The 17,659-nt window shown below is 42.3% G+C and overlaps 2 protein-coding genes across 3 annotated transcripts; one reads left to right on the top strand and one right to left on the bottom strand.

The window, feature by feature from the left end:
- The first annotated feature begins 6,232 nt into the window (after positions 1-6,232).
- pmch (pro-melanin-concentrating hormone) lies at positions 6,233-7,614 on the top strand. The gene is made up of 3 exons (XM_030046416.1): positions 6,233-6,481; positions 7,293-7,458; positions 7,565-7,614. The coding sequence occupies exons 1-3, from the start codon at positions 6,233-6,235 to the stop codon at positions 7,612-7,614; spliced, it is 465 nt and encodes a 154-aa protein (XP_029902276.1).
- A 93-nt stretch (positions 7,615-7,707) lies between these two features.
- On the bottom strand, positions 7,708-17,594 carry parpbp (PARP1 binding protein). Of its 2 annotated transcripts, none has more exons than XM_030046242.1 (11): positions 17,443-17,594; positions 16,880-17,035; positions 16,323-16,556; positions 16,095-16,199; positions 14,907-15,077; positions 14,611-14,765; positions 12,722-12,905; positions 12,363-12,544; positions 11,673-11,754; positions 9,033-9,216; positions 7,708-8,463 (listed from the first exon to the last, which is right to left on the bottom strand). In XM_030046242.1, exons 2-11 carry the CDS (start codon positions 17,027-17,029, stop codon positions 8,150-8,152), a joined length of 1,761 nt encoding a protein of 586 aa, XP_029902102.1. In that variant the 5' UTR covers positions 17,030-17,035; positions 17,443-17,594; the 3' UTR covers positions 7,708-8,149. The 2 variants fall into 2 exon arrangements, with proteins under 2 accessions (XP_029902102.1, XP_029902103.1); XM_030046243.1 differs by having other exon boundaries at positions 16,323-16,553.
- Positions 17,595-17,659: the final 65 nt, after the last annotated feature.

Raw genomic sequence — 17,659 nt, 5'->3', positions numbered from 1 at the left:
AACTAACCAGGAGCTAAATTGAGCAGAAGTTGTCTGGCCGGTCAGCCGTGCTTGTTAGCTTGTCAGAAGTGGGTCACTCAGTGGATTCAAAGTGCATTTGGCATTAGCCATTGGAATAAGATAAGTTAAATAACTGAAATGAGGCAAAAGGTATTCTTTCAGCATCTTTGTGCACGCCGCTAAGCCTGATTTTTGTCACCAGTGATCAACGTTTGACTCCACGCAAGTCTGAGTCGAGGGCTGTTAGGTTCATGATGAAGTGCACATCATAAAAAAAAACTGAGTCACAACAAAGTTAGAGAGTCCTGAAGTGAGCGCTATAAAACCTGCCAGAATCAACTAGAGCGACTCGCACGCCATCTTGATAAAATCCTTTTCTTGTTCTCTTGGAGAACTGACAGTTTAAACGAATTAATGATTGATTTATCTTGGCCTGTGTTATTTTGTTAGTTTAGAGAGGCCGAGAACTTTGCTACTTCGGAAGTCACTTGGACTGCGTTACTTTCCGTCATGGTGAGAGTGCAACAAAACTTGACAGTATCCATGACGTAGTACATTTCAAGAAAACACCTAGATTAAATGATTCGGTGAATGCCGCGAGCCAAAACGACACTCGAGAACAATTCCCTCACAATTGTTAAACGACCGAGAGCTCTGAGATATGACACACATGCTAACACAGTGCACACACAAACATCCGCAGTGTAAATGAGAGTTGTGCAACTGTGAGCAAGGACACACACACATGTAAACACACACAAGCTCCATGAAAAGCCAGTTCTGAGAAGTCCTTGCATGGAGTTAGACAGTAATGGCTGTTTGTACAAGCCTCCATGTGGATGACGGTCAAATTGTCCTAATAACCATCCAAGACATCTCATCTCTGGCTCTGCCTCCTCTGCCTGTGTATAATCAAGCAGTACTCCCATTTATGTTATCCTATGCATCCTTCTACTATCATTCATTGTACATGATGGTTTCATATAACAAAACTGTATTAAGAAAATCCTATCCACTGTATAATGGTGCTATTTTGTAGTTTGTTAATTGCAAGAGATGGCTAAGACAGAGAGATGGCAGGGCTTACATTGGAGGTCTTCCCTTTTGCACAGCCTTGTGGCCACCATTTTAATAGTGTTTTTATTTGTAAGCTGTTTCAATAAGGTAGTCGTGTAAGCGAGTAAATGTATCTGTGTGAAATCTGTGAATGCATGGAAAAAAAAAAATTATCATGTTGTGGTCCCAAGAAGGCAAAATGCTATTTTTTCTACTGTTTTTAAATTATTTTCTCAATATAGATCCCTATGCCAAATAACTTGACAAAAGTACTGTGAACTGTGATCTTCCAGTTGTGTTCAGATTGTTAAAAGTCATGGTGTGCTTTTGTCTGCGAGGAGACGCGTGTGCACATGCACGTCACTGAAAGCCATGGTAATATTGACTATTGCAAACATTTTACGAAGAAGCCAGGAGTTTAATTTATTTTGTCCGAAACCATGCATTCGTTAGCAACACAGTCTATTCAGTCATTTAAATTCATTTAAAAGTGCTTTTTATCTATTATGATCAGCGGTTCTCGAATGGGAATTAGTGCATGTGCTTTGATATCCATTCCTTACAAATCCTCTTATCGGTTGACCTGGCGACTGAAATGAGAAAAGGAAAAAAAAAAAGAAAAAAGAAAAAGAAGCTGGTTGGCAAACATCTCTGGTTCTCCCAAGTCTTCAGATATATGGTACATACCAAAGACTTTTTGATGAAAATGAAGCCTCACTCAGCATAGCTATATTGTCAGCCAAACTGTTGACCAGATATATTGTATGAATTGAAGCCATCCCCATTTGAGCTGCAATCCAGCTGCAGTATGTCCATCAGTCACTGTCTCTGGTCCCTGAAATACTGCTTGTGTTATAAACGGAAATCAAAAGTGAGCCAGGTGAAAGTCCCTCTATATGTCTGGTATCTTTGGAGCACCAATGAAGAAAACCTACAGCAACCAACTCTCTGAATCTTCCGAACCTCTGTTTCACACTTGTTCAATATAATCAATCAACAGTCTCAAATGATGTAAGAATCTAAAATGTGGGAGTTAATGATAATTCCATGAAGTGTTCAATGAGAAAATGTCATCTCCATATGCTCACCTGTCCAAAAAACTGTTTGATTAAAGCGCTGTTATTTATGGTGCTCTGTTGCCTTCTGTAGAAAACGTTTAAAATACTGACAAATTGTTCACCATTCCTGCTGAATAAACCACTTGTCAACATCATAGAAGCGGACTGGAGTGTTCTTTCATGCAGTGCACTCATACTCTCATGAAGGTCTCTGGGGAAACATCATCATCTTGTAAAGACATTATTCTCCCTATTACACAATGTCGCACTGGTAAACTCTCCTCAGAATAAGACATGCTTTATGAGAAACCCTGTGGATTCAGACACATAAACAGCGGATAATTACAAAGCAGAGTTTTGTCTCTCTTAAGCATGTGCAAATCTTATAAGGCATGGATGACTGTCTTGGCGAGGGATGAAGCCATAACTCACGCTGAGGCTTTATGCACCAGAATGAAACTGAACATACTGTACGCTGAATGACAGAGTGATACTTTCTAAAAGGTGGCAGGCTCTGCCAAGGCAAACAGAGAGGGGCGTGGTGTTCCCTGAGGAGAGAGCTGCGTGTTCAGCTCTTTGGAGGATGCTCGCAGTGACAGCGCTGAGCTCTCACTCACTGTCAGCACTTTTTAATGGATATATAGGATGACAATCAAACCCTTTTGCACTGATAAATTGGCCCTCTGGCCGGTGTTCAGCAGACGTTAGAGATTGAAATGAGGAGCAGCGTGGTTGGCAAAGTCCCGGCCCAGCCATCCTGGATGTTATTCCATCCGTCTTGATGACTAATACAGGATCAATTATCTCTCCCTAATGGTCCAATTGCAGTGTGCAACCTTGCAAGATTTAGAGTTCAAATAAATCAGGGAGAAATTGTGTGCAAAGGAACTTGGGCAGCGGTGGGTAACCAAGCCATAACAAATAAGCCAATTATCAGTGCCTATACGGATGTATCATATAATTGCAATTATTATTACAACATTAACCACAGGATACATTTAATTCACTCTTCATCATATTAGCTGCGCAGCCTAATTTGGGATTACACAGTGACAATAAAACAGAAAAGTGCAACATAAAGATGTTTGAATAACCTCAGGAACCAGGAAGGCTCTGGAAAGAACACACTTTTTTTTTGTCACTGATTTCTATGCACTCAGGATTCAGTGCATCTAAGGACGCAGATTTTGGACCCAGCTCTGAAATACAATCTGTGCACACTCTTCAACTCCTCAGCTTAAGCGCACAATTGTCTTTTGAATGACCTTGTGGTCTATTTTACTACACTCACCAATTTCACTAGTTACTCTCTTGGTTTCTTGTGGAGGAAAAAGTGGGTGGGAGGCTCCGTCAGTCTCGGTCTACTCTTTTTTTTTTTTTTTTTTTTTTTTTTTCATAAGGACACACCGGATTTCAGTTTCCTGCTAAGAGAGGGAATTGTATTCCTGTATTGTCAGCTCAGCATTACTGATCACCATGGCTGTTTCTAATCCTGAATAATCTCATATCTCTGGGAAAATGAAAAGAAACCAGGTAATATCCAGCATTTGTGATGATAGGCTGATCATTACAAATTTACAAGCAGTGGTCACACATACCACAGCCATTTTATCAGTGTGAGACAACATCAGCCAGAGCCTTGCACCACAAAGAAAATATTACCAGATAGATTAAAGGATGTAAAAAAAAAAAAAAAAAAGTGTCTAAACCCATTGGAGGAGATTCTCCTTCTTCCCCAATTTCAGTCGACAGTGGAAATTCACTGAGCCTTGATTATAGCAGGAGAGAGTGTTGGCTCAGCTGTGTGCTTTAAGAACCCATGATGTCAGAGCCTTATTTTCCTTGGAGAGCCTCTCATCAGCTGCATTGTTCCAGGAAACCATGGTCTGTTCTCTGGGCAACAAAAAGACCTGCCCAATTGCGGTCCCCCCTACACCCGCATCTCTGCTGAATGCAGTACACCAGGCTCCTGCCCAACTGAAGTCCCTGCCTGCACCCCATGTTATCCAGCACATACACACACACACATATTGGGGGAGGGGGGGATCATGCATGAAGCATCAGTGCATCACATTTCCCTGGAACTTCCTCTCTGGTGTGACACAGTCTGTGTTTGTTTTGTTTTTCTTTTTATTTTTTTTTTTCCCTTTTTGTTTTTTTACCCCAGAAGTTGAGCGTCAGTGATGAAAGGCAGTGTGTTAACACAGGACAAGGAAATAATGTGTTGGCCCTTGGAGGATTATAAAACGATGTTGCTACTGATGTCATATGGCCTGGACTTCTGAGGGCTTTTCACTTTTCACAAAGCTGTGGGCGGTGTGATAGAATTACAACATTGGCGACTGACAGGTGATGCAACCAGTTGATAGAGTTGATGAAAAAATGATTCCACTGCCTGCTCTGTTATGGGAGAGGAACTCAACATATAAAACATGCTGAGAAGTGAATGAAATCTTGATAGAATTATGACCGCCCGCCTACAAACGAGAACTCTTTAAAACAATGACAGCCCAATCAGTGGCTGCACAAATTTTACTGGCACCAGTTTATGATTTGACATCTGCTGTGTTGTGGAAACTCCGTGGAGTAAACATACTGTATAAAGATTTTGTGTGAATGCAATGCGGCCAAAAGGAGATTTTGTAAATATGTTAATGGATGCCCACCGATTCACATCTGGTCTTTATAAGATTATTTAACTCTTGGCTTTTATGCTAATGTTCTTTGTTGCCGACTTATGGAAATGTTTTCCTAGAAAAGCAAGGGCAAAAATAAAAACACAGAATTACCAGATGAAGCCCTTCACCTCGGCTAAGAGTTCATCGGATCGGGGAAGTTGATAGAGCAGAGAAGGCTGGAATCGGAGGCTGAGCGATGGGTTTGGCATGTGTGGATCTGAGTTTTCACAATCCATACATGAAGTCAAGAATAATGCAAAGATTCAAGGTTCCCTCGTATGGACTGAGCAGCACAGTGAGATAAAGGCGAAATTTGAGATTATCAGAGAGGGAGAGGGAAAGAAAGAAAGGTTAGAACAACAGAGCATGAAGCTCACAAGTTCAATTGTGCTTCTGCTGGAACGGCCGTACCCCTGTGGACAAGTTCAGTCCTTCAGTAGAAGTCCTCACCCTCCAACAAAAATACTTACAAAATAAAGGCTGACCGCTCCAAGTAAAATCACTTCAGCTGGGTTCAATAACTATTATTCATGTCCCATCTCTCCATCCCTGCAGTATGGCTTCTGTGATGTTAATAAGGTAAGCCTTCTTTTGTTTTCCTTTGAGCCGAGAAGGAGTCTTGGAGAAGCTAGATCAACAGGGCCCTCGGTTTTTATTTGTAAAACTCCCCTGCAGTTTTTTCATCAGCTGATGGCGGATGCTCGGTGGTCAAATAATCACAGTGGCTCAAACGTGGACTTCTCCGGGCAAACATGATCAAATTCTCCTTTAAAATTATTCGTCATCATCGGCTGAACTGCTTGGCTGGAGTTTGAAGGGCTAATTACGTGTAAATGACCTTGGTGGACGGTCCGTGAATAGGAGCCCTGCCATGTGAAGCCACTGATGCCATTCAGAGATAATAACTCACTATGGGCATTCAATGGGCGTCTTTTATGTTGCACTGTTGGTCTCCGTCCCGTCTCCTGCGGCCTTCATTTCAGCTTTTGGATTTGGAGGGAAGAGATGTGCTAATTCAGACTGTTAATTCCTGCCCTGTGACCTGCTGTGGGCTGGGATGACCTCACTGTGCAGTGCGGAGGGAATTACAGCCCACCACGTGGCCCCATTTGAATTTGTCAGATCTCTAAACAGAATTAATAGAGTTATTGACTCCCCGTCTTACTATTCAACCCGCACAATGGGAAAACACGCAGTTGTGTGACAAATTTGGTGTGACCTTTAAACTAACCTGTGACCTTCTACCGGGGAGATGGACACATTCCCTGCAGGAGACTCGATACCTCATTACATTTAGCTACTTTAAAGTGCAACAAGAACACTCTCTCCCTCATATTCACCTGTATAAAAGAGAGCTGAGAGCAGAGTCATCACCTGAGGGAAGATCAGCCGGTCCACTTTTGCTTTCTGAATCAAGACTGTAGGCCCTACATAGACACCATGATCTCAGTGTACTCCGTCTTATTTGCTCTAGTGCTCCTCTCTGGGCTGAGCGGCCGCTCTGTTACTGTAGGCGTACCTGCAAGCAAACTAGACGATGGCAGGACAGAGCAAGAGAGCTTGGGTTCGTTACTGGATGACGAGGCCATGAAGGAGGACAGCATGGGTCCTCCCTTGTTCAGGCGAAGCCTCATCGTAGAAAGCAAAGTTGGGGATGAAGATGGGAAGCCCAAATTCATCATCTTCTCAGTAAGTAACACTTCACTATCATCGCCGTATTGCTGTCTTTCCACTCAATGCAATTAGTCAACTAAGATTAATTTAGATATTGTCGAGATTTGATCACTAGATTTTAACCAATTGGATCTTTTTCTTATTGGATGTATTCAATCCTCCAAATGAACTAATTGTTCAGACATTGATTTGGAGGAACTGGCACCATTTTGCTACTCAAGTTCAATGACAGGCTATTCTGTGTTCAACATACATTTCAAACACATTGTCTTCAACCTGAGGCAGTGAAATTGAATACCCCTTGGAATTGGCTACCACTCCTTATGTGCTTTGACAAAACCAGAAACAATATTAGATGAGAAGTTCAAATGATCACAAGTATGAAGAGAGTTATTGGATTCACGCAGTGGGAGGAATGATATATCGCTGCTCCCTCAAACGTTTGGCTGGGATGTGTAGATTTGATCTGGCAGCCGTGCCTCTAGTATGTCATGAACATATGGATCTCCATCTCCAGAAACTGATCAGGCACCACGCTGCATGAACCCCACATGGAAAAATGTGTCAAACTGACACATTTTCCCATGCCTCACCTAACCAGTCTTTACTCTATTGCAGCCGACCTTTTCCTTCCAAAGCCCCCTCTTATCCAAATTGCTTTGTTCCCCTCATCATGGCTGCCTGTTCCATTACTGCAGAGATAACCACCATGTTTTGTGCTGCAAGTGAAAAGTTAATTTTTCAAAGCTGTTGCAGACAGGCGACTTGACTAACCACAGTTGAGTGAGTGACCCTTAAGCCTCTTTTTGTACCTCCCCACATTTAGTCACTGGTAAATAATGTGCCACAGGACACAGGCCTGGAAGGGCCCAGCATGCGTGGGCTGAACCCAGCTTTCACCCGGGGCCTTCCTCCACTCATGGACCAAAGATCAGGTCACACACCTGCTGAATACAATTTAAAGGTAGACCGCCGAGATACCGACATTGACGGTAAGCGCAATGATTTTTTTCATCATGTCTTGATTATCATACATGGATCAGCATGGCTCATTTACATCAGTGTTGTTTATGTTCTTTGTTTTGTCCCTTTTCATAGTGCTGCGATGTATGATAGGAAGAGTCTACCGACCCTGCTGGCAGTCATAAAAGTGTGGACCACGCTGTCGTCCCCTCATCTGCTGTAAAATTTCTCGTGTTAAACTGAAAAATGTTTCCTTGTAGAAAATGAGCACACAAATGTGTAAAAATCAAAATAAAAGTTTATTAAAATGAAAGGTCTGCACAATATTTACAGATTGGATTTGATTGTGGAAGTTTACAGGTTGAGAATATACAAATATGACACTCATCAAAAATATTTAAAGGAGAGAGTAGAGGTTATTGGCAGCATGTCTTGGAGCAAGATAAACTCTGCTGACTGAATCCAGGCTCCCAAAGATCTGCTACCAAACTGATCTACTTAAGTTTCAAGCACTCACTTTTTCCACATTGCCTAATGGGTAACAATGGCCAGTGCCACTGGAGCACTCACACATGCACACCATTTTTTTCAGTGACTAGAGAAAACAACAAACATTCAGCAGTCTCGCACTTCTGAGGCTGATGAATGAAATCAAGTCTATGTGACAGTAAGTCCATATTTCATCACACATCCAATATAAAAATCATGTGCAATTAAGAATTAGACTCTGAAGAAGCTGGTTAGCTTGCCCTGTCCAGCTATCAGCCTCTTGCTTTTGGCCTTGCTGACATTCTTACCAGGCATTTTGCCACCAGTAGGCGGTTTCTTTTTGGGAGGCTGGTTCTCTGATCCGCCATGTTGATCGTCATCCACTTGTTTCCTCTTGCTGCCTTTGTCCTGTGTCTGGATGCCACTCTTCTTTCTATTGCACAGACCTGCTTCATTGCTCTTGGCATTTCCACATCTTGGCCCAAGAGCAGCCCTGTGCTGCACAGCGCTCTGCTCCTGACTTAAAGATTCGGTGGTAGGGTTTGCTGAAAAGTTCAGAACAAAGTAAAAGCAAGCTGGTAAGGGAAAAAAAATCCAGTATGGCAAGTGTGCAGGAAGTAGAGGAAAAGGTTGTGATGAAATTGCTGACGTTAGCCCCCAGTTTAAGCAGCCCGTGTGTTTATTCTACCAAGCTGAAATTGAACATTTGTCATGTAACCTGATGGAGCGGAGCCTGAATTCCCACAGAAAGAAAGAAAGACAGAAGGGGAAATAGGTGAACAAAAAGTGTATGTGTGTGCTTTTTGGTTTTTACTACAGATGTGGGGGTGAGCAGGTTTTATAGAATGGGGAATCATTTAATGGATGATGGTAAGTACCAGTCCCAAGGCTGGGACTGAGAAGGGTTCAAGGCTGGGGCTGGGAAGGTGGGACTGGGCCTCAGTCCAGTTGTGTGGCGTCAGAGGGAATAGAAGCCTATCCCAGCAGAAGGGGGGCTGGGAGAGAGTACGCTGCACTGCTTGTGATGAAATTTTGAGCTGTTCTCAGCAAGCACCCGAGTACACACAGTCTGTGGTAAAAATGAAGATGAATGTAACACAAGCAGAATATGTACCTGTAGCAGAGGGGCACTCTGGCTCCAAGTCCAAATCAATTGCTGGGTTGATTGTGTGTTTGGGAGCAGGGTGCACACAGGTCGGGAGCTGGCTGGAGCTTGGGAACTCCAGCACACGGTTGAGAGGCAGTTCATCATCCTGGTATGTGCAGGCAAACTGGGACCGGATGACACGTTCTCTGGCCTGGAATAAACAGGAAAAAATGTTTGTAAATGCACAAGCATATCTTATAGTTACAGGTAAAATGAGTCAAGCTTTAGCATCCTATGCCATAAAGTGACTAATATGTTTGGGGAAGGGTAGTCTTTCATTACCAGTGACTCAAAATTAGCTATCAACATTTCTGGCTTTCAAAGCTCACTCTGTTCTGTATTCTGTTTTGGGGAAAAATAATAATAATAATAATAACTGCCCACGGGAATTTTGAAGTACTTTCAGCCCCCATTTTCAAATAATCATTGCAAGAAATTTCATTTACAAACCAAAAATATGACAGATGACAGAGCCATATTAAGATAATCCAGTAATTTGCATTACAATATATGACCTCTTCATCTCTGTTGTGAAAATGTGACTGGTGATGTTGACCTGTCAATGCTGTTCACCAACACAGATAGGTAAAAGTCACAGATCAAACTTTCAAATGTTGAAATAGTTGTCCTCAATCTTCTCACAATAACATGCCTATTAGACAGTAGTGTAGCAGCTCATTAAAAGTGTTTTTGGACAGCCTAGTTATAGTAAAGTAAATCATATCAGAGGACCTCAATCCTAGCCCTGGGGCACAGAGATCCACCGCTTTCATCCGCTGTTTGATCTATGCCTGCTTGGGATTATCAGAATCCAAGGATTTCACCCTTCAGGCTAGTGGGCCGCAGTAGGGAAGAGGAATCCAAGGGTAAAAAAATACAGTGTGCAAAGCTGGGTGGGTCTGTAAAGCACAAAGGGATCAAAGCCTAGGAGAGAGGCTCTTCAAAAGAACTTCTCAAAAGAGCACCTAAAACAACAGTAACCCTAAGACCAAGGCACGCTTCAATAATGGAGCTAAAAATGTAGGCTGCCCTCGTTGCATGCTAATAAAACATATCTGGAGCGCCCCAGAATAATGGGAGGGGATGGAAGAATGAACACAGCCAAACTATGACTGACTGAGAACATCTAATCCAATTACAACAGGTGGGAGCCCAACGTGGCACTGTGTGGTCAGACGGCCCTCATTCCTCTGGAGGAGGCTGTCCTGAAATAAGCCCTGCACACTGCCTGACCCAACTCTGGAGACACCTGACCAAGAAATTCCAGATAATGCATTCAAGAGCAGGTGCAAGCAATTTCTGCTGCACTGTGTTTCAATTTGCGTGGACACACACACGCACACAGCCAGGTGATAGAAGTGAGAACGGGTAGCAGGTGTGGCGTTACTATCTGCATATGCATATGAGTTATTTTCAAATAAATTACATAGCAATCATGAGTTGCTATTCACAAACATCATCATGAATAAGATCAAAGAGCACCACTAAATTGGCATTAAAAGTTTTACTACACTGTTTGGATCCTTTTTAGCATTGGAAAACGAATTGGAAAGATCCCAAATGCAGAAACTAAATCTGTCCATCTCTGTGTGTGCCAGTTGACGTCAGTGCATGATGAAACTGTTGGAGAAGTCTGGGATAAAGTCATTCAGCAGACAACAGGAAACAATAACCTTTCAAGTTTCCCTTGCTAGTCGAGTTACGCGACTGATATGGCATCTTCAAAGTGAAATTGATGCAGAAAGCTTCCGCTCACCGAGTTCAGGAAGCGGTGAGCTGCCCAGGGACCATTACAGCGCACTCAAACAGGAAGGCAGCCAGATTGTGGGGAGCTAAAATGACATCTGCTAGCACAATCAAATAAAGGAGCCATTTCACAAAATGTGTTTAGCATACATGTTTGAAAGGGGTTCACACAGTTTATTTCATGTTAAAATATCAGTCCTACCTTTACATCTAAAGCTGGTCTTGGAGCTTTTGAGTGACTCAGCAGTCGTGGATACATATAATACATAGTTCAGTAGGAACTGATTTTTCCTAAATGCAACTGCTAGGGCAAGATTTTAATGACAAGTTTCTCTTTGCAACACAGGCTAAACTGCAAAAACAAAATCCCCACACAGTAAACATTGTACAAGCACAATGTGACTGTTACTGACATTTGTCTCTCTCACTGACCCACTTAAAAAAAAGATGACAGGGCAGAGCACCTAAAGTCATAGCCAGCGGCAAGGGCAGAGAGATATACTGACATCAGATACACTGAGACTGTAATACTGCAGTGAGCAAATCGAGGAACTGAACTTTGACAACACGAGGACTTATTGTCAGGATTGGTTGATGGTTTGAATCCCCCATAGATAAGTAGTTTTACACCATGGATTCAACAACACCCTAAAACTAACACTAAGAGCTAAAACACAGCTGTGCAAACGGGGATGGTGGAAGTCAGTTAAGATGAGAGCTTCAGCTAAGCAAATAAATAATATAATACCAGGGAGAAATTACAGGATGTAAAGACATTATTTTCAATGTTTGTACATCTGATTCAATTTGAAGTAACTGATGGTTTGGATTTGGTTTCTTGGATGAAGGGGCCCATGTTACCTTGGGTTTGAGCAGGTCTTGCCGGCTCTGGACTCGGTTCCTTAGGGGCTCTGGAGAACATCCAGCAGACACTTCAGGGGATCTGAAGACCAAGCCACAACAAGAGGTTTATAAAATTATAAAAGCACTAACCAAGGAATCTGCCCACTTTCAAAAAAAAAACAAAAAAAAACTGTGCTCTCAGTGCAATTTTACTAAGAGATTCAGAACATCCTCTGTTTGTATTCTGTCAATACTGGTCTTTTATTAAAAAATGGACTCTCTGATGTGAGGAGGGATCCTGCCCAACCACAGCTAGTGAATATTTTTATTGTTATTTACATTTCAAATGTCTAACCAGAGAAATCGTTTCATTGTGGTGTGAGAAGATTTTACTCAGACAGCTTCAGGGGTGTCAGTTTGCAAAACCTGTGGGGAAACCTGCCTCACCCTTACTCCAGGAGCTGCCAAACTGCCTAAGGGAATTAATCAGTATTTATTTCAAGGGACAATTTTAGCCTTGTATGCTGCTCTTGATGCTGTTTCAGAGGCTTTCCTGCCCAGACAAGAAAACTTTTGGGGAAACCCAGAATCCTTCTTATTTGAAGAAACTTTGGGCTTGAGAAATTGAATTTATATTGGATATTAGCACAAACTATCAGGATCAGGTTTCTAAAAGCCATATTGATCAAACCGACAAAAGGTGCATACCTGAACAATGTAAGGACAGAGGTCCCCTCTGCTCCACTGAGGGTGGGCTGGTCCTCAGACAGCAGGTCTGCCTTGTTCCGACAGGGAGGAGCCAGGGCCTCTTCGTCCAGAAGTCCCATCAAAAGCTTCACTGTCTCACGACCTCCATATGCTGTGGCATGATTTATGGCATATGCTTTTGGCTGGAAAAAAAAACAACAACCAAAACAAACTGTTATGTCATACTGCTAGCAGTGGGGAAAAAAGTGTAGTTTGGGCATGAAAATAAAGACTCAAGGGAAGCCAGTGTAATCACCTGCAACACAATACAACAAATCAAAAAGTATTTCTCATTAGCAGAAAATCAGATCATACATTACCCTCGCAGGGCTGATCCCCGTCTCTGTACTATTAGATATCGGTTTCTGGTTCTGGTGTAGGTCACAGATCCTCTCCTTCAGGTCACTTGCAGTCTCTTCTGCTGCAGTGCACACTGCATCTCCACTGCTGTGTCCCTTCACCAGTGCTGCCCTTATAATGGTGACCAGTTTGGCGCTGCATACACTGAGAATTAAGTAAAATGTTTGTCACAATGTCATCCAAGGTTATAGTTGTATTATACCCTACGTAGAATAAAAGCTGCATTTGGTTTAGAAAGGAATGGAATCTTTCTGTTGGAGAATAGACAGGTTTTCATCTGGGTGGAATTAATAATCTTCAAGATTTCAGCCAATATTTGCCAACATGAATAACTCTCTCCTAAAACTGGAAACCAGAAATCCGAGGGCCTTAGTCTGAATGTCTTCAGAAGATATAATGCAGCTTCACTTTCAATTAATTGGACACTGACTTTGTGGGCTTAGAGTAATTGTTCAGACGTTAACATTCAGCTGAACTTTATTTCACTACAATGCAGCATTGCCAAGGCTAGCAGTTATGAAGCAGAAAATATGCTCCAAATTGTTTGATCACCAAAATATTATCAGTTGAGGAATCCCAGGATTTGCACCTTGATGAAAGCAATGATCTCTATTCTTATCTCTAGTTTTGGGAGGATTTTCATCCATGCTCACATATCTTCTTGACTAAACTGCCGAAAAATCATAGCAAAAACATTTGCAAATTTTCTTTCAGATGGATTTTCTCCTTCAGGTCCCATCACAAGCATGGCGTCATTAGAACCAATGTATCAAAACTTTAGTGAGTCATTGTAGTCAAAAAGAAGCCAGTCCACCATGCCAGGCAAAAAAGGTTAATGCTTTAACCAGTGAATTGGCACACAAGTTCAATCTTGTCACTTTTGTATATTGCTAATGGTACAGTGCACTGCAGCGCTCCATGTTAAAAAGATCAGAAAATGTAAACACAGTAAGGTGGAGAGGCAGCGGTCCAACTCTGACCTAGCTCTGATGTGAGCAAGCAAAGCTCAGTAACTGAATCATTTGGGAAAACAGATGTTAGTTGAACAAAGGGCCCTGAACTCTCCATAGAAGGTGTTTGTATGAGGAAATACAGTACTCCACTGAGGGTGTAAAGGCACAGACTGTTGAAAGACCCGTTTTGGCTCAGTTCAAACAGTGTCTAATCACAAGTGTACTACTCCGACCAGACTCTGTGTGAACTGAAAACCTTCACGGTCATTAACACTCACTAAAGAGGAACTGGAGTAGTAAGATTCAAATCCACTATACAGCCATTACAATGTGTTCCAGCATGACTACGTGTGGCTATGGTCGCTACTGGGACTGGTACAAAAGATGACGTCTTCAACAGTTTTACCTCAAAGCACAGTCCTCAAATGATTGAATGGATATACCATTTCTGATAACCATTTTTGTTGCATTGCCAAAGGTTTGTTGAAGAACATCCAAAACAATCTGTAATGGTATAGGAGGGCAATCTGAAAAGCTCAAGGTTTGATGATAGTTCATCTAAGTAAGCATACCAAAGGAGGAACAAGTTATCATTTAACATTTAGAAAGATAGGCTTTGATGTAGCAAAGATAAACATGCTTTAGCAATCCAAATGTTATCATGAGAAGCTGAGATGGAAGTCATTAGAGGGTTTTGAAGGAAATCATAACAATCTGTACTCTGTAGTGGGACAGGTGGGATTTGATGGCATGGTTAAAGAGATCATGGGTGTCTGCCAGGCCTATACACCAGACCATAAATACACCTACCAGTGGGCTTCCATACATTTACAGATGACCCCTATTCAAGAGGCAATAGGTTACCTCATAAGCCTGGATTAAGTTGTACTGTTTACCTGGGGTCAGGAATTTCTCCAAGTACTTCTTGTAGGTTGTCTAAAAATTGGACATAGTCAGACAGGCCTTTGACATGTTTTCTCAGTGGGTCAGCCTCAGCTGGAGCATATCCCTTTCCTCCAAGCTGGATGGCCCTTACAAAAGATGTTACGGCCTGCAACAGGCAAGACAAGTAAATGCATGAGGGAGGGTTACTTAACTCCAATGTTTAAGTCCAAGCATTGGTTCTTTTATTATGCAACAAAGTAAAATTGCTTAAGCATGAGTGTATGTTCAGTGTGACTGATTTTCTCACCAAGAAGAGTGATGTGTTGCTGTTACGTGCGGCGTGCTTTAGGTCGGTAAACGCTGCTTGTCCAAGTGCACGACTAGGGACGTCCAGGGTCAGTGCTAAAGCCAAGTCATTCTTTGAGTTCACAAGCAAAGTCAGATAGGAGCAGAAAACCTTTCTCATCAGCACTTTCACCTGCCAATAACAACAAGAATGCACATTATTAAAGTAGATAATGTGAACTTGCCAGGTGAATTAAAGTGAATACATACAAGTTTTATCAGGGTTCCCACATTGACATCAAATTCAAATTTAAACAGGACTTTCAAGGCATGTTTGGGGGGAAACATAACACTGGTCAAAATTTAAAACTACAGAGGCCTAATTTTAACATAATCATTACAAGAAACCATGGTCAAATCATTTTATGACAGCTGCTATGATCAAACCAAATGTCCATCCAAGGTTTTTCCTCAGGCTGAGAAGTGGATGGATTTGGGTTCTGCAAAAAACTACTTGAAAGACTGTCCATTCATTTTCAAAACTTTTGAGGCCTATTTTTTTGTGATATCCACAAACTTTTAAGGATTCAAGGCGTGGATGAACTCTGTTTTAATCGGTTATTACTGTTTATCAACAAGCAATGAGGACAGTAGTTTTATGAGCTAAGTAAAATCACTGAAAACAGCAGCTGACAGCCGAGACTGTGTGTTTGAACACAAACTCGAAAAAATTTCATCACCCTAGCTGGTAGTGCAGTAGCAAGCCACTACTAACCACTCATAAATCAGCAAGTGACAGAGAGCAACTGGAGGAGAGAGACTGCTACAGAAGCCCTTGTCCAGCCACACATTGTGTTGTGTTTTAAAACATCTGCCTGGTAATTGAATTCACATTGCACTCTTAAATCTAAGTGATATGATTTAAAGTTCCTGTTAATAAGAACGGGGTGCATTCCAGAACGAAAACGAGTACAGTGAGGAACGGAAAAAAGATGAACAGATTCTTGCCAGTAGGAGAAAAATGAAAAGGAACAGTCAAGTTCCTACTGCCCATTGACACGAGCCAACAGAGCATTTCATATTCCTAACAAAACCTTTATATGAGGGGAGAAAGGGCAAAGTGGAGAGAGGGGCTGTCTCACAGACAATTGTGAAATAATTTACACTTTTTTATTGCAGCATGAAAGACTGGAAACAGAAGTAGGCCTACCTGTGAGCTGCAGGGCCTGCATTTACTGGACGGTGTTGAGGGAACTGAGGAATCCATCAGCTCTGAGACCTCCATGTTGCCTGATAGAAATTCAAACAGCTGGACCTTGGCAAAGGAATAAAAAAATAGATTCAGAGATAAAGTGGTTGGCCCCCTCTCTAACACAGTAGCCTATCTAATCATCCGCAATCAACGTCATCAGTCTGGTTTCAATCGGGTCCTGCTCACCGGGCTCACAGGCTCCTCTGGGTCCGAGTCCACTCTCAGCTGTTTGTACATAGAGTGGATATCAACCAGGTCCACAGTGTTGGAGCATTTCAGGAAGGATTCGTATGCTTCCAGGATGAGATCATAGTTCTCCGGGCGTACAGAGTTGTGGGGTGGCAGGTGAAGTTTGTCTAACAGTAAGTGTTTCCAGGCCATCAGGACATCACTCAGAGCCACTTTGAACTCTCCACCCTGCTGTCACAGGAAGAGAGAAAGCAGTGAAGGCAGCAGCCATAATTACTGACTGCCTGGAACCAATCACAGTTTAAACGGCAGAAAGAAACTCTTTCACAGTCCAAAAATGGGCCATGAGCGGTCTCAACAGGAAATCTGTGGTAATGTCATCAGTTATGAACGTGATGACAGCAGGCCTGATGGTTCAACTGAACTATGCCATCATGATGATATGGATTTGGCTCATACAGCTTCACTTGCAGGCGGTTGGACGGCCTCTAGCTAGAGCTTTATGAGGACCAGGGCAGCAGTTTGATGCTTGTAGAGATGAATTTAATTCTTACCTGTTTATTAACCTCTGCAATGGCCAACTGGAGGACCATAAGCATGCCATCGGGCCCGTGAATGGTGGTCCTCTCAGACTGTAAAACCCTGTGACACTCTCTCCTGAAGGTTTTCACCATTGTCTTCAGACCATCCTCTAACGTGGCCATTGTTCCCTATGTAGCACAAAAGAAACATTTTGTGAGGAACTTGTGTACAAATGGCTATGGGTTATAGGTTAGAAGCAAAGGGTGTAACAAAGGCAATCAAGAGTGACATCATTTCAAAAACTAATTTTGATCATTCACTCAAACCAACTCTGTAACTCACACCCAGACTCAGATGTATGTAGGCACATTTTAAACAGAGCCAAATACAGTGACGTGGTGGTATATGTCTCTATATCTAGGGTAATTTCTGACCCCCACAGTAACGCAGACAGCCACTGAAAAAATATCCTCACAAACTACCAGTAAAAACGTAATTTACGGCTAGTTATTTCCATAAAAAAATGGCTGCTGCAGCATACGGATTTATGCCAGAAAAGGAAGTATCTCAGGCTAAATGAGTTCAGGGTAGTTACCCTCTGCTCCTTCGGTCAATTCAACAGGCGTGCTGGGGTTTTGCAATAATAGTTTTTTCAAGAATAAATCACAGACAAAGTTCACCGTAGCTGTAGCCAAGAACACAACACATGAACACGAAAAAAGCAGCTGTTTCAAATTTTTAAATTGCCTGCGACGTTTACTGCCTTGGCCAATGAGCTCGTGGCAGCCAACCGTGGGTGTTGCGTACAACCA

Source organism: Myripristis murdjan, chromosome 23 (assembly GCF_902150065.1).
Source record: "Myripristis murdjan chromosome 23, fMyrMur1.1, whole genome shotgun sequence".
Taxonomy (NCBI): Eukaryota; Metazoa; Chordata; class Actinopteri; order Holocentriformes; family Holocentridae; genus Myripristis; species Myripristis murdjan.
This window is presented reverse-complemented; position numbering and strand designations above follow the sequence as displayed.